A 16,863-nucleotide genomic window follows, 5' to 3' on the forward strand; every position below is an offset into this window, starting at 1 on the left:
GCGTCATGCTGCGAAAGAAGCAGATATTAAGAAACGAACTGGGGCTCTTAATAAATTTGTTAAAATATTAAAATATTCTGATGCAGATTGTAACCAGCTCGATACATCAGAAATCAGAGTTGAAGAACTGTGCACATCTTCCAGTTTGCATGAAACTACTATTGCAACTATTGAATAAGATAACAAGACGCATGATTTAAGTGAAAAACAGTTAGGAGAAGATTTAGTTGTAGTTGACGATGAAACTAACACATTGTTAGTCTCTGTAAATTTAGAAGATCCAGGTGAATGGGGAAATATTGATGAAAAATTATGAGTTGTTTTAATTGAAATGGGGCCTGTTCAAAAGAAAAATATAATATATCCCAGAGATACATATGGTCATACATTTGGCGACACGTATTATAATAGAAAAATGATAAACGGTGAGCTCATGCCAAGAACATGGCTCATTTATTCCGAAATTTTAAATTCTGTTTTTTGCTTTTGTTGCAAACCTTTCGCACCTACCGAATCAAGTAGTCTCGTAGAAGGTTATAACGATTGGAGAAATGTAAGTACAACTTTGCATAGACATGAGACTAGTTTAACTCACATGAAAAATTTTTTAAAATGGAAGGAACTTGATAAAATTTAAAAAAAACAAAACTACTATTGATTGCCAGACTCAAAGCATGCATGAAATGGAAAAGAAACATTGGACGAGTGTTTTAGAACGCTTGATTGAAATTATAAAATTCCTTGGTAGCCAAAATTTAGTTTTTCACGGATCATCTGATAAATTATATGAAAGGAATAATGGCAATTTTTTAAAATTAGTCGAACTGTTTGCGAAGTTTGATCCCATTATGGAAAATCATGTTGAAAGAACCCTGTAACGAAACAATAGATTACACTATTTGAGTAAAGACAGTCAAAATGAAATATTGGAAACTTTGAGTAACGCAATCAGGGATACAATTTTATTATCAATTCGAAAATCTAAATATTATTCCATAATTTTAGACTGCACACCTGATGTAAGTAAAACCGAACAAATGACCATTATTATTCGCTTTCTTTCCTGTGACAATGGAATTGTTGAGATCAGGGAAAACTTTAGGTTTTGCAGATATATCAGATTCCACAGGACGTGGTTTATGTGCAAGAATAATGGAACATTCCCATTGAAGACATGCGAGGTCAAGGGTATGACAATGGGGCAAATATGAAAGGGAAAAAATATGGGCTCCAAAATTTGCTTTTAAACAAAAATCCTCGAGCTTTTTACGTGCCATGTGCTGCTCATACTCTAAATTTAATCATTAACGATGCAGCCAAAGTGAATGCAGATACAATTAGTTTCTTTGCAATTATTCAAGAAATATACAATTTCTTTTCTTTCTCTTACAAACGTTGGGCAATCCTTTTAAAGTTCGTAAAAAAATTAACATTGAAACAGCCATCAAAAACGTGATGGGAAAGTAAAATTAATGCAATCCGTTCTCTAACGATATCAGTTATGAGAAATTTACGATGCACTTTTTGAAATTTTAAATAATGAAAATTTTAATAAAGAAACTCAGCATGAAGCACAAACATTATGTTCTAAAATGAAGGACTACAAATTTATTTGCTCTCTTATAACTGGGCATGATTTACTTAACAGAATAAACCCTGTGAGTAAAATGCTTCAGGACAAAAATATGAACATTACACTTGCTTTTGAATCTATCGAAAACTTAAAAATATTCTTACAAGAGTATCAATCAGATACAAATTTTAAAGAAGTTCTAAAACGGCAAAAGAACTGAGTGAAGAGGTAGACGAAGAAAAAGAATTTAAAACTGGTATGGAAGTCTGACGACGAAAGAAGACAAGACGATTTGACTACGAGCATCATGACGAAACGTCACAATCGCCAGAAGATAAATTTAGAGTGAATGTGTTTTATACACTTCTAGACGTTGCAATGTGTTCGTTAATAGAACGTTTTGAACAACTAAAAACATATCATGATAATTTCAATTTCTTGTATAGATTACTACAAATTAATAACGAAGATTTACGAAAAAAATTGTGACGATTTAGAGATTCTCTTGAAGGACGGCGACAATAAAGACGTAAATGCAATAGAACTATATGACGAGTTATGTGCTTTCCGGAAGGATAATTTAAATATTCAAAACCCTTTCGATATTCTTAATTTTATTGTGTCCAATAATTTATCTTATCCTAAATTTTCAATTGCTTTAAGAATACTGTTAACCTTACCTGTTAGTGTAGAGTGAGCGGTGAACGTTCCTTTTCCAAGTTGAAATTGATTAAAACCTACTTAAGAATCAGTATGTCACAAAAAATGCTTGTTAGTTTGGTGTTAATAGCTATTGAAATTGATATATGTGCAGTATTAGACATTAAGATCATTATTTCTAATTTTATGATTATCAAATCAAAAACCCTGAAATTTTAATTTAAAAAATGTCAAGTATATTTATGTAATTTAATTTATTTTCTGTTATTCTGTAAAGATGTTATTTTTTGAATACTTATATTAAATGTTCTAATTATTTCTGAAGTCATTTCTTATTTTCTCATCTATCTTGAGGTTCTTTTATTTTCCTAAAAGATAGTTCCACTTATAAAAATTGTTAAAAATTTTTACAAGTTACTAAGAATTTAGTAACTTGTAAAATGCAAGAATTTTTTAAACTTTAGTTCAAATAAATTTTAACTTTAATTAAAATTCATTTAAATTTTGTTAGCGATTCGGGTCGGTGAGAAGGCTATAACGGTTTTAATGGTTTTTCAGAGAATAAAAAGATGAGATAGGTGCAATGAGTGAGATTGCATTGTTGAGCGGAGCGATACAAAGGGCAAAAACGGCAGCTAGAGCATATGAACAAAAGTTGACTGAATGAAACAGCCAATAATAAAAAGTGATAGGAAAAATAAGCGTATGAGTGTGAACGTAAACAAAATGAAGGAGAGAGTGCTGTATGGAGACTCGTTAGTATGAGGTGTGTTAGTAGAGGATTTGACAAAATCGTACCAACCTGGTGCGACCATAAGGGATGTAACTGAGTCTATTAGAGAGTAAAAGGAAAGGGTGAAAGAATTTATTGTCGTGGCAGGTATGAATGATTTGAAAGGAGATAAAATGGAAATGATAGAGGACCTGAATGAATTGTTTGAGGTAGCAAAAGAAAAGAGTGAGAGTTAGGATGATTAGTCTTTTGGCACGGTATGAAAGTGAAGTGTTTAAAAGGAGGGCCATAATTGCAAATGACTTTATGCGTGGGTTATGTATGACGAGTGGTGTGAAATTTGTGGACGTGTGGAGTGAGTTCGATGGGCGAAAGGATCTATACAAGATGGATGGCTTGCATTTGAATGGATACGGTGTAAGGAGACTTGAAAAAGTGTTGCTGAATGTAGTGGATGTGCAAAATCAGGGAAACTAGATTTATTAAGGGGGGGGGAGTAGATATACAGACCTTAGAGAGGCAGTTGAATGTATGAATGAGTATAATATGCCCGAGCGAATGAAGACAACAAATCAGAATGGGATAGTTAATATAAGGCATCAAGGTAGGGATGGGGCTAATGGGGGTCTTAAATTCATGTACATTAATGCTAGGAGTATTAGGAACAAGAAGGAAGAGTTTTGGGCCATGGTTGGCACTTCCAGACCACAGGTTATTGGCATTAGTGAATAATGGCTGACTGTAGATGATATAGCTAGTGGGATTGAATGTGATGGGTATAGTGTGTCCAGGAATGACAGGGAGAATAAAATGGGGAGAGGAGTATTGTTGATGATAGCTGATGAGCTGCAGCCAAGGAGATTAGAAGTTGAATTGCAGGATAGAGAAAAGAGCACAGTTGAGGCCATTTGGTGTGAGATTGTGGCTAGCAGAACAAAATATACAATTGGGTGCTGCTATAGACCAGGTGATGGAAAAGATGGTGGTGACAGTATGCACAAGCAAATAGAAGAAATGAGTGTAAGGAGGGTAATTATTATGGGAGATTTCAACTATGGTCGCATTGATTGGAGTGAGGAGAGGCCACACGGGAGGAAGGAATTGGATTTTATGCGGTTATTAAGGGATAACTATCTGCGACAGCATGTAATGGAAAATACTAGAGGTCAGAGAGTGCTTGACTTCAGATGTAATTACTTGCTAGTAATTACATCTGAGGATTTGGCTGTAACAAATATGACCACATTGCCACCAATTGGTGAGAGTGATCATAGGGTCTTGACTTGGGAGGTGGCTAAAGGTGTGGAATTTACAATTAAGACAGGGTACATGTGGAATTATCGGGCTGGGAAGTATGACAAGTTTAGGAGTTTGATTCGTTCAGTGCCATGGCATGTACAACTGCAAGGACTAGAAGTAGATAGTGCATGGGAGGCAGTTAAGAAGTGTTTGCATTAAGCAATGGCTGACTGTATACCTAGAGTCCGAATAATAAATCAAGTAGGGGTAAAATGGATGAATAGCACCATTAAGCTTGAGCTGCAAAAAAAGAAACAACTATGGAGGGAATTTAAGGAGAAAGGTGACTGGCAGGCACATGAACGGTATAAAGCGCAGGCCAGAAGGGTAACGAGTGTGGTAAGAAAAGCAAAAAAGGATTACGAAAGAACATTGGCCATGCAAGTTTTTTCGATATGTTGCAAGTAAAAGGAAAAATGTATATGGCAGAATGATTTTAAAGAATGCCGATGGTAGGGAGGTAACTGAATCAGTTGATATAGTTGAGTTACTGAGTGAGCACTTTGCAAGAATATCATCCAGGTGGTGACATTGCAGAAATGAATGAACCAGTAGATTAAACGGGAATTGTGGTGAATGAAGTGGAGGTGAGTAGTCTATTGCATAACCTCAATGTCAATACATCTGTGGGATTGGATGGTATACCAGATCGTGTCATACGAGAAGCGGCTGAAGAATTGTCAGTATCCTTGACCATTTTGTTTGAGTCTCGGGTCTGGGTTAGTCCCGAGGGGGTGGAAAGAGGGGAAAATAGTTCCACTGCATAAAGGTGGTTCCAAGACTGCTGTTGTAAATTACCGACCGATTAGCATATCAGGAATTGTTGTCAAGGTCTTAGAAAAATTAATCAAGAAAAGAATACAGCATTGGATAGATGAAAATGTGATATTGTATGGGGGACAACATGGTTTTGTGAAGGGTAGATCATGCCTCAGTAACTTGTTCACGTGTTATAACACAGTGACGGCTGAACTGGATAAGGGTAATGGGTTTACAATGATTCTACTGAACCTTGCCAAGGCCTTTGACAGGATACCACATGGAACCCTAATCAGTAAACTTGAGCAGATGGGGATGGATATAGGGTTGGTGAGATGGATAGGAGGGTGGTTGATGGAGAGATACCAGAGAGTGTTTATTCAGGTGTGGAGTCTAAAAGACGGCTTGTGACTAGTGGTGTGCCGCAGGGCTCTGTTCTTGGACCACTACTTTTCAATTTGTTCATCAATGATATAGGAAAGGATTTGAGAGGAAGTGTTTACTTGTTTGCTGATGATGCAAAGTTGGGTAGAGCAGTTGTGAGTGCACAGGATGTCAAAATTTTACAGGATAATTTGGATAGTTTGGAGGACTGGACTAGGAAAAATGGATGTCAATTTAATGTGGCAAAGTGTAAGGTTATGCACTTTGGGGTGAAAAGAATAGCAGCAGTATATCACATTGGTGGAACTGTACTCCAGGAGATTGATGAGGCCAGGGATGGAGTGTTGGTAGATAGGGAATTGAAGTTTAGGGGGCACATTGCAAAAGTGGCTAAATCAGCTCATCAAATCACTTGGCTTCTGAAAAATACTTTAACATGCAGAGACAAACAAGTTGTTGTTCCTCTGTATCGAGCCTTGATAAGACCCCATCTGGACTACTGTGCCCAGTTATGGGCAACAGGGTTTCTTCGTGTTGGAGAAAAAGTGGAGAGGATCCAGTGACGAGTGACCAAGATGATAGCAGGTCTGTGGAATGAACCTTATGAGAATAGGTTGAAGATTTGTGGGTTGCAGAAATTGGTCGATAAGCAGAAAAGGGGCGATATGATTGAGACATTCAAATTATTGAAGGGTTTCTATAAGATTAAGCCAGAAGATATTTTTGAAAATAGGACTGGCGGTGGGAGGACTAGGGGCCATGCATGGAAGCTGGGCAAGAATGTGGTTTACAAGGGTGTTAGAGCTAGGTTTTTTACTTGGAGAGTGTTGAATGAGTGGAATAAGCTGCCAGAGTCTGTTGTGGGTGCTACGACCGTGAATGAGTTCAAGGCAAGGTATGATAGATTCTGTGTGAATGTCGAATAGTTGTTCTTGATATGATGTTAGGGCCTCCCTCGATGAGTCTGTCAACTCCTTGGAGTTGCCCGGAATAATAATAATCCCTGTATCATTATATTCAACGATTAAAGTGAAGTGGCTTTATCAAAATTTGCTTTAACTTTTAAGAATTTTTTGAATATTTGGGTTTTTAACGATTATCCTGCCTAGTCAACACCCCCGGTTTGTTACATTTAGCGAACCAATGTGTGGCTGTTCTGTCAAAATTTATTTAAGAAATTTGAAATAATTTCAATTTTTATTATCGTAAAAGAACCACACGTGTCCGGATCGTTTCAGGGGCGCTTAGATAGACATTGCATGCGGGCGACAAAGACCCTAATGCTGGCTCTGGCTTCAGGACTGTACAATGATAGTTATGAGGATCAGCTGAGGGAATATGGATTGCAGAGTTTGGTAGATAGAAGAAGGAGAGGTGATATGATTGAGACTTTTAAACTGTTGAGAGGTGGTTACAAGATTGACACTGGGGAGTTCTTTCGCTTGATTGAACAGCAGGAAGGAGTGATGACAAGGGGCCATCCCTGGAAGTTACAAAAGGAAGCTGAGAGTGAGGAGTGGTTTCTTTGCATGGAGGGTGGTTGAACCGTGGAATGCATTGCCTGATAGAGTGGTGAGAGCGAGAACGGTCAATGAGTTTAAGGAATGGTATGATAGACTTTGTGTTTCCTAGGAGGGACCTCCCGCGACGAGTCTTGATAGACTTTGTGTTTCCTAGGAAGGACCTCCTGTGATGAGTCTCTTTGACTCCATGGAGGCTTGAATAATAATAATAACAATTTCATTGGATTGAAATGTTCCCAGAGTCTGGATACAACACTATGAGAGATTCCAAACTCTTTGGCGATATCAGTAATTCTGCAAACTTCTTCAAGCTATCCAATAATTCTTACCCACATGAAATCATCTAAATGATGCCTTTGAGACATTACTAGACATCCAGATTTGCAACTTTATTCTTTCAAAAAGCACAGCCTTTTCCATTTTATTCTGTTGAGTGCAAGAGTTGAAAATTTTGAACGTGTTCCCACTTTCTACTCGAAATCATCAGTTATACGAATTGCCATAAGGTAATTCGTCTATATATATATATATATATAATAATATATATATATATATATATATATACAGGGTGTTCGGGATAAATTTGACATATTTATAATTAATTATATTTTTCCGTAAGTTACATGTATTAACACACACTTCTCTTCATTTAAAAGTTTGGACCCTTCTTCATTCATATACAAGATGTCAGAAAGGATGGATAGCTGGAACCCACCTGAATCATGGAAGAGAATAACTTGTATCATGATGATTCGTGCCCGCCATCAAAATAAGGATATTACGACTGCTGCCCAATGCTCCCTGAATACAGTAAAAACAATCAGGCATGAACTAGAGACTTGCAATGGTGACTACGAGGATGTAGCAAGAAGAAAGATCCCTAGCCGACGATCTGATTGCGTTCGTACAGCAGAATTCCTCGCAAATCTGCAGGAACAGGTGTTGAAGAACCCTGGCATTGGAATTCGGGCTTTGTTCGTGGAGTTGCTAACTGTAGTCAAGCCCTGGATAACAAGGGTAGCCAATGGTAGGCCGTATGTATGGCAGCAGGATTCGGCCCCTTGCCACACCTCTGGGAAAAGTCAAAAATGGTTGTCTGAAAATTTCTACGACTTCACCAGTCCAAATGTTTGGCCTCCAAACTCCCCAGACCTTAACCCCATGGATTATTTTGTATGGGGCGCAGTTGAAAAAGACACCAATCGCACTTCCAGTAATACAAAAGCCCAGTTAATGGATAAAATTAAAACAGTTTTTGCGGCCCTTCCCAGGGAGACTGTAGCATCAGCTTGTTCGAGGTTCCGAAGCAGAATTGAAGCTGTGATCGATGCTAATGGTGGTTATTTTGAGTAAATCTTGTTGATAGTATTGTAATTAACTCTGCCTGTAATGTTTTTTTGTCAATTCATTAAATTTAATAGATACAAAGAAGATTTTCTTTTTCCTTACAAAACTGTCAAATTTATCCCGAACACCCTGTATATATATATATATATATATATATATATATATATATATATATATATATATATAGAAGGAAGTGGTGGAGAGAATTCAGAAGTAATTAGATCTTAGATCAGTCACTAGGAGGATAAATTAAGGATTTGTGAGCTACAAAATTTGATAAATAGGCAGCAATAGAGGTGATATAATAGAAACAAAATATTAAATGGATTTCGTATGATAAATTCAGGGGCTATATAGAACTGGAGTTATCTAAGGCTGTGAGGCCAGTGTATTATACCTCTTCATTGCATGTGTTGTTCTGGCTTGTGTTTTTTTGTGGGAGGGGAAACCCTGCTATTTCCAAACACGACAGATAAATTCAAGAGAAGTTTTCAGTACATATCATCAGGAGAGAAGAAAAATAAAATCTTTTGAAATTGAGTGGGAGTTTAGCTTTTTACTTACTGAACAGTGAATGAGTGGATTACTTGTCGGAATGAGTACATTTTCAATAAATGAGTTTAAAGAGGTAGGTGGGCATTATGTGTTAGTGTAAGGGTCTATTGCAATGGTTTCACTAATCTCATAGAGATACCCAAATAATAAATTATGAATTTGCCATTTTAACTGTATGAGAGGTAAAATTTTCCTCTTGTGACTAGTAGCAAATTAATAAAATTTAATGATTAAAATTTAAACTTAAATTTTAATAGGTAAAAAAAAAATTTTAGAGGTAAAATTTCATCTTTTTATCTCTAGCAAGTTAACAACTTATTTAAAAAACATCTGCATTCTTTTAATATTTAAATAACAAAAGATAGTTTAGTTTCATATTGTTATGAACTGCATAATTCTCTCATTTTAATTGAAGTTTATGGTTATAATTTTTTTTTCAATTAATATGGAAAATTTTTCTTCTAGTATCCTTTTGCAGTTGGTCTTATTCTGGCACTTACATGGTGTATTCTAGTATGTTGCAGTCGGCTTTATATGGGGATGCATACCATTTCAGTAAGTGCTACAGTTCTGGTTTTGTTGTATAAATGTTAAACCATAAGTAGAATATAATATATGATTATAAACTGATTTTTTTGACTATTTTTCAAGAATATGTTAAAAAAAAAAATGTTATGAATACGATATCTCTTCTGATGATAATATGAAACTATACAAAGGAAACATAGATCAGCTTCAGAACACATATGAAGTCCTCAAAAGCAGAATTGCTTTGATTACATAAAAAACCATTAAATGAAACTCACCATTAACAAAATAAAATAATTTTTGATAATAAACGAACTGTACAAATTATCTGGCTTGGGGGGAGTAGATAATACAATTTATACTATTATTATTATTATTACGGTATCTCCATGGAATCAGTAGACTCATCGCGGGAGACCCAAACTATCAAAACAATATCTATCATACCTCCTCTTGAATTCATTTATAGACGAACTCACAACTGAGCCAGGCAATGCATTCCACTTGTTCACCACCCTCCACGTGAAAGCATCTAGTTCTCACACCCTTGTTGACCACACTTTTCCTTAATTTCTAGGGATGACCTCGTGTTCTTCCATCACTATCATACAGCTGAAATATTTCCCCTGCATCAATATTATAAAAACCTTTTAGTAATTTAAATGTTTCTATCATATCCCCTCTTCTCCACCTATCAACCAACCTCTGCAATCCACAAGCTCTCAATCTATCAGTGTAGGGAGCATTTTTTACATCACTCACCAACTTAGTCACTCTCCTCTGAACCCTCTCCACAACCTTCTCATCTCCAAGGAATCCAGGTGACCAGACTTTAGCACAGTAATCCAAATGTGGAAGTATCAATGCCTTATAAAGGGGAATAATAACCTCTTTATCTCTGGATGTTAGTTTGTTCTTTAATAGCCAAGTAATCCTATGTGCAATCTTGGACACCTTAGCAATGTGCCCTCTGAACTTATCTCCCTATCCACTAAATTAATACACTTCAAATACTTGTCTATAGCCTCTTGAATTTGTATAAGATATCTACTGCAGCCATATCATTCTAGAAATTTATTCCAATGATTAGTTACTCTTTCACTAAAAGATCGTTTTCTTAAGTCTGTTACAGTGTGATATTTCTTTAGTTTAAAGCTGTATCCCATGGTATGTCTACTGGAAAAATATAAAATTATCACTATAATTCATTTTATTCATTCCTTAACAACTTTTATATACATCATTCAAATCCCCATGAGTAGGGTTAGCATATTCTAAAATGCCAAAATGCTGACACCCCATCGCCTGATTAACTCGTTCTGGACACAAACATCTAACACAAAAATAAATACATACGTTTGAAATCTTTGCCTTTGTAAGCTTTTCATTAATTAGATGTGATGAGTATGCTTATTAGAACACACAAAAATATGAGATTTTAAGTGTCATCATAAGTTTTATGAAATGAGTAGGCCATTTATGCGGATGTGTCTGCATAAATGCTGACATATGGTAACCCTACCCATGAGAGAATATTATTAAATTTTACAAAGAAATGTCTATAAGGTTCATAACCTGAAGAATTGAAGTCTTTCTTCATAAGAGCAGCCATTTATTCCAGATATCAATATGGTGCTCACCTCAGCACTTTCTCTAATATGTCAACACCAACATTCACTATTTGGCTATTGTTCTGTGCATGTTGTCAATTAATCTAATTTCCAAGGTGTTGAGGGCTTACTGCTTTCTGATTTGGCATGTGTTTGTCATTTACTTTTGGAATCAAAAAATCCATATGCAGAATTTCTTTGGATCAGATGTTGGGTTCTTTGGACCAAACATTTGATTCCTTTCCTTCTTTTTTTATTGCAATATATATATATATATATATATATATATATATATATATTTATAAAAATAAATTTAACTGACTAGAACCCGAGAAAGTATAACAAAAACCTTCAATACATCACAACTAGTTTCATCGGTGCTCCGACTTCTTCAGGTGAGAAATAAAAACATAAGATATAAAATAACACGGTAAAAAATGAACTTTACAGCTTAATAAAAAGCAGAATAATAACAGTCATATTTGAATAGGTGACCGCGTGCTGCCATTGGCATGAGTAGAATGTGTGCGACAGCTAATTTTTGAGCGCCAGTACTGGATTACTGCACTATGGGAATCGGGTAAATTGTAGCTAAGATTATTGTTTAAATGTGAAGGGTCCAGAACTATTTCTTTTGATTCGATAATTCTTCTTTCGAACTCATCCTTGCAAATATATAAATTAGTAGTGCGTTCCCAATCAACTTGATGTGGCTGTTCTTCAAGGTTAGAGATTATAATTATTGTTAGTTATCATAATCAATTATCCTATAGGCTGCGCCATTGTTATTTATCATGTATTTTTATATACTTCCCTCTTTATGTATATTATTATTCTCTCTATATACTTATGAGATGAAATATTATATAAATTTCTTTTACTAACAATTATTTTTATTTTTGACTCCGAGTGTCCCTATATGTTATTATATTTGCACAAAGAGTTCACTCCAATTGGTGCAATGACTTTAACTCACTCTTTCAGAATCCAACTAATCATTGACTCAATACCAAGTACAAAATAAACACATTTAATAAAACTAAAACAATATATATACACTTCTAGTAATAATACATAACTATAACTACAGATTATATGGATCCAAGGCCTTATTTAAAAATATAAACTTACTCTTAAGACTAAACACTTTTTCTTTCACAATCACAAAAAAATGTTCATAGTCTTTTTTCTCTTTCTGTTAAGGCTCTTTTCCAGAAGTTATACAGCTCTGTACTTCATTTTCAGGATCCTTTTCATCAATCAATGTAACACACATAAAAGTCTTCTTGACTAAATCTTGTTTCCTTTTAGTAGCAATACTCATCAGTTCAGGCATCCTTAATACCTAAAAATCTTCTTAATCAATATATTTTCTAAACATTCACTTTCAGGCATCCTTAATACTTATAGAACTTCCTTGTCAATATTTTCTCTAAGAAAAACATTCACTTTAGAATGTAAGCAACAAGTTCTTCTTTCATTCACAATACTAAATGACAGTCTTAACTTTTTCCACTTTAAAAAAACTTACAGTTTCAAGATTCCCTTTTATTCATTACTTATTCCTCCTTGAAACCTATTATTTACACTATTCCTTTTTCGGAATACACTATAAAATTCTTTTGACTGCCGCACACAAAAAATCAAGTTCCTTCCAACTTGAATATTCCTCGGCCAGTGTTCTAAAAAAACTTCCGAATGCTCTCTTGTTTACAACTGTAACTTGGATACGCAACGCTTTCCTTGTCAGCTGTCAATCACACATCAAGTTCTCTCCGGGAGCATGCGCACTTCACAAAAGTCAGAAACTACGCACTGCAATAAAATGGCTGACTCGCTGTATCCATCAGCGCTAAAAGAAAGTCTTTCACAAACACAAAATTCAACATTTTAAAATACAACAAACTTTCTTATAAGTAACACAAATAATCAGTTTAGTAAGTACTTCAATATTTTTACTTCTTTACATGTTACTTCTAATATAACATTTTCATAACGAGCACATCACAAGTGCAGACACTGCGTGTATGAAAACAAAAACTAACAAGCATAATTAATACGTAAAAATATTCAGAATTTTTAATATGATTATTTTTACATCAGTTTCATTTTTCTGTGAAAAAAAAATTTTTTTTTTTAAAAAATTTTTTATATTTAACCTACATCTAAACAAAATTTTAATATTTATTTCTAGATCTTAAAATATAACGTGATTCTTGCTGATCATTATGTATACCTTCTGAATCACTAGTTTCAGAATCATCTGACGCTAGAGATAATTCTGAACTTTCTTCTTCCAAATTAGTATACTTAAAAATTTCATTTTTATACCTTTCAAACACTTCATTTAAACTACTTGAATTATGTCCTAAATCTATAGAATCATCACTATCAGAATCAGTTTCTACAGGTTTTTGAGATTCTACAAGTTTCTGGGATTCCTTATCCTTACTAACTAAATTTGAGGTATCTTTAACTTCCCTTTTCTTATTTAATCCTATATTTATCAACCTATGAAATTCCGCTATACTTTCATCAATATTAGAATCAATTTGATTATCACTATTCCTACATTGTACATCATCTGAAACATGTGTCTTAGGATTTCTAAATTTTCTTGCATTATGGTTCATTTTACCAAAATTTAATTTTTTCTTTCGCTGCATATTTGAATTATGAGTATTAAATCTATTCCCTTTCCTATCATTTAACTTTGAATAAGATTCACAATTAGTATTAGGAAAACTACATTCATCCTTCAATATTTTATTCATATTATCACCTAAAGTAACTAAATTTTTATTTCCCAAAAAGTACCTTTTTAATCTATCAGAATGTACATTTAAAATTTTACTAGGATTATTGACATCTTGAATCCTAAAATTTACAGGAGAAAAATTGTCTAAAATTCTAAATGGACCTAAGGCTTTCCTTCCTAATTTCCCAACTATTTTAATACTAGATTTATCATCTAACAATACCAAATCACCTGGTACAAAAGACTTATATTTTCTAAAGCGATTTATATATTGTCTAGTTTTCTGAGCACTTAATTTACTTATTTCACCTACTAGTCTATGAGTAGTGGAAAACTTATCTCTTACTAATTCTAAATATTCATTTATATCACTGTATCCTGTATTTGGAATAACTGAAACAAGTTCATTAGGAAAAATTGGATCAAAACCATATAAAGCAAAAGATGGTTTTTCCTTGATAGCAGAATGAAAAGCAGACCTACATGCAAATAATGTTTGAGAGATATGTGTATCCCAATCATTCATTTTGGTGTTTGCCAACTTTGAAAGTATTTGCTTTATGTTTCTATTTAGTCTTTCACACATACCATTACATTGCGGATGATAAGGTGTTGTAAAAATCTTCTTAACATTAAGCAATTTACATAACTGTAATAATAGTTCAGATGTGAAATTTGCTCCTTGATCTGAAAGTAAGGTCTGAGGAGTTCCATATCTACAAACTATCATATTCAAAAACTTTCTTGCAATAGTTTTTGCAGATTGGTCTTTCATTGATACTGCTTCAGGAAATCTAGTTAGCATATATAACCTGCTCTTCTAACTCACTGCATCAATTCCGGCTATTTCTGCTACGAAGAGAAAATATACAAACAAACTAGCGGTTTAGCTATGGGCAGCCCTCTATCTCCAGTCTTAGCTAACTTTTTTCTAGAAGATTTTGAAGAGAAAGCTATTTCCTCAGCTACTTTGAAACCTAAACTGTGGTTACGTTATATTGATGACGTCTTCCTTATTTGGGGACATAGTTTAGAAGAACTGCAAAACTTCCTAAACCATTTAAATAACCAACATCAAAACATTAAATTCACATCTGAACTAGAGATTAACGGCATTCTCCCCTTCTTGGATCTAAAGATCAGTAGATTTCCTGACTGTCTTAAATTTTCAATTTTTCGAAAAACCACCCACACTGATAGATATTTACATGGTTCTTCTCATCACTTCCCACCTCAGAAACTGGGCATCATCTCCACCCTCGCCCATCAAGCAAGATGTCTCATTTCCACAGAAGAAGACCTTCAAACAGAGCTTAACTTCCTGAAAAACACCTTAAATAATGGATATTCGTCTCGTAACATCACTAAACGTTTGAGACCACGCCAACATCCTCGACAAGAAGATGACTCCAACCCTATCACTCATATACAGTTACCTTTTATCAGCACTCTTACCCCAAAACTAGCTAAGATTCTGAAAAAATTCAACATAAAGACCGACTATACTACGCTGCCAAAACTTCGTTCTTTTCTGAGTCGACCAAAACCAAAACACAACCATCTGCATTTTCCTGGTGTTTATAAAGTTTTGTGCAACTGTGGTTGACCTTATTTTGGCCAGACAGACAAATCTGTTTCACTTCGTCTTGAGGAACATAGACGTGACATCTCCTACAGTAGAGCACGAGCGAGTGCCCTTTCCAGTCATGTCCTTTTCTCGGCAAACTCTGACCTTGAAGAACAGCCACATCAAGTTGATTGGGAACGCACTACTAATTTATATATTTGCAAGGATGAGTTCGAAAGAAAAATTATCGAATCAAAAGAAATAGTTCTGGACCCTTCACATTTAAACAATAATCTTAGCTACAATTTACTCGATTCCCATAGCGCAGTAATCCAGTACTGGCGCTCAAAAATTAGCTGTCGCACACATTCTACTCATGCCAATGGCAGCATGCGGTCACCTATTCAAATATGACTGTTATTATTCTGCTTTTTATTAAGCTGTAAAGTTCATTTTTTACCGTGTTATTTTATATCTTATGTTTTTATTTCTCACCTGAAGAAGTCAGAGCACTGATGAAACTAGTTGTGATGTATTAAAGGTTTTTGTTATACTTTCTCGGGTTCTAGTCAGTTAAATTTATTTTTATAAATGTATACATCCCGAGTAAATCCTAATTTCAACAATATATATATAAACACCACATTCAATTTTTTTTTTTTGATTGATGGCTGAAGAAAATTTCAGTCATATTATCCTGTATTTATTCTTAAAATCTAGATGTAAATGGAAGAATTCATTATAACATATTAATAATGGAATTCCTTATGCTAATTTAAATATCCATGTGTAAAATTTTCGGCTAAGTTTCATAGCCATTGTCAATACAATTATAAAAAAAAACAGAAAAAAGAGGACAACAATTCAGTTGAAAACACATGATGTTTTATGCACTGTCAGCTGCCGGAGAATATCTCCATCTGCATTAATAGATATCTAAAATAAATTACAATAAAATAATTTAATTTAATTATTTTTAAATATAAACAACAAATTAAGTACAAATTATGGAACACGAGTGGTGACCATTAGTCAGTATAACTTCCCAAAATTGAGAAAGTTTCAGGGAATGGTTTTTGTACATTCTTTCCAAAAGAAAATAACTTTTGTGTAACACGTTGGTTCTGTTCCACTGAATACTGTGTTTTGTAGATGATGCATTACTTGCTAAACTGGATTTGTTGGGTTCTTTAAATGAAATGAATTCCTGATGTTCTTCAAGTTAAATTTGTGCTGTACAACCAGTCTCTCCATAATAACATAAGCTGCAAGAGCAGGAGATTCTGCAAACTCTAGAATAAGAGAGATAAGGAAGGTATTAAGTTTTTGAATCAGATTGAAAGAGACTTGTAAGTCAGTCTAAGTAGTCTTGCTATTTTTCTGAAATTATGGAATACAAATTAAAACAAAATATATACATACACACAAACATATATGCTCTCCATAAAGCAAACAAATTGTTCTTATATCACATTCTTTCAATTGAATTATTGTTCTCTTTTTGTGTTTTTCTATAATTGTGTTGACAATGGCTGTGAAACTTAGGCCCAAAACTTTACAAATAAAG

At 34.3% G+C, this 16,863-nt stretch overlaps 1 protein-coding gene across 1 annotated transcript in view; it reads left to right on the forward strand.

Moving 5' to 3' along the window:
* The window catches only part of LOC150102148 (sphingosine-1-phosphate phosphatase 2-like), a 57,746-nt gene that overhangs the window by 29,277 nt on the left and 11,606 nt on the right, over positions 1–16,863 (forward strand). The window contains exon 2 of the mRNA XM_090398893.1: positions 9,299–9,388. Coding sequence (XP_090255019.1) covers positions 9,299–9,388 — 90 coding nt within the window. The remainder of the gene's footprint in view (positions 1–9,298; positions 9,389–16,863) is intronic.

Source organism: Typopeltis vanoorti, chromosome 10 (assembly GCF_054136105.1).
Source record: "Typopeltis vanoorti isolate ZY-2024b chromosome 10, IOZ_Tvanoo_1.0, whole genome shotgun sequence".
NCBI lineage: Eukaryota > Metazoa > Arthropoda > Arachnida > Uropygi > Thelyphonidae > Typopeltis > Typopeltis vanoorti.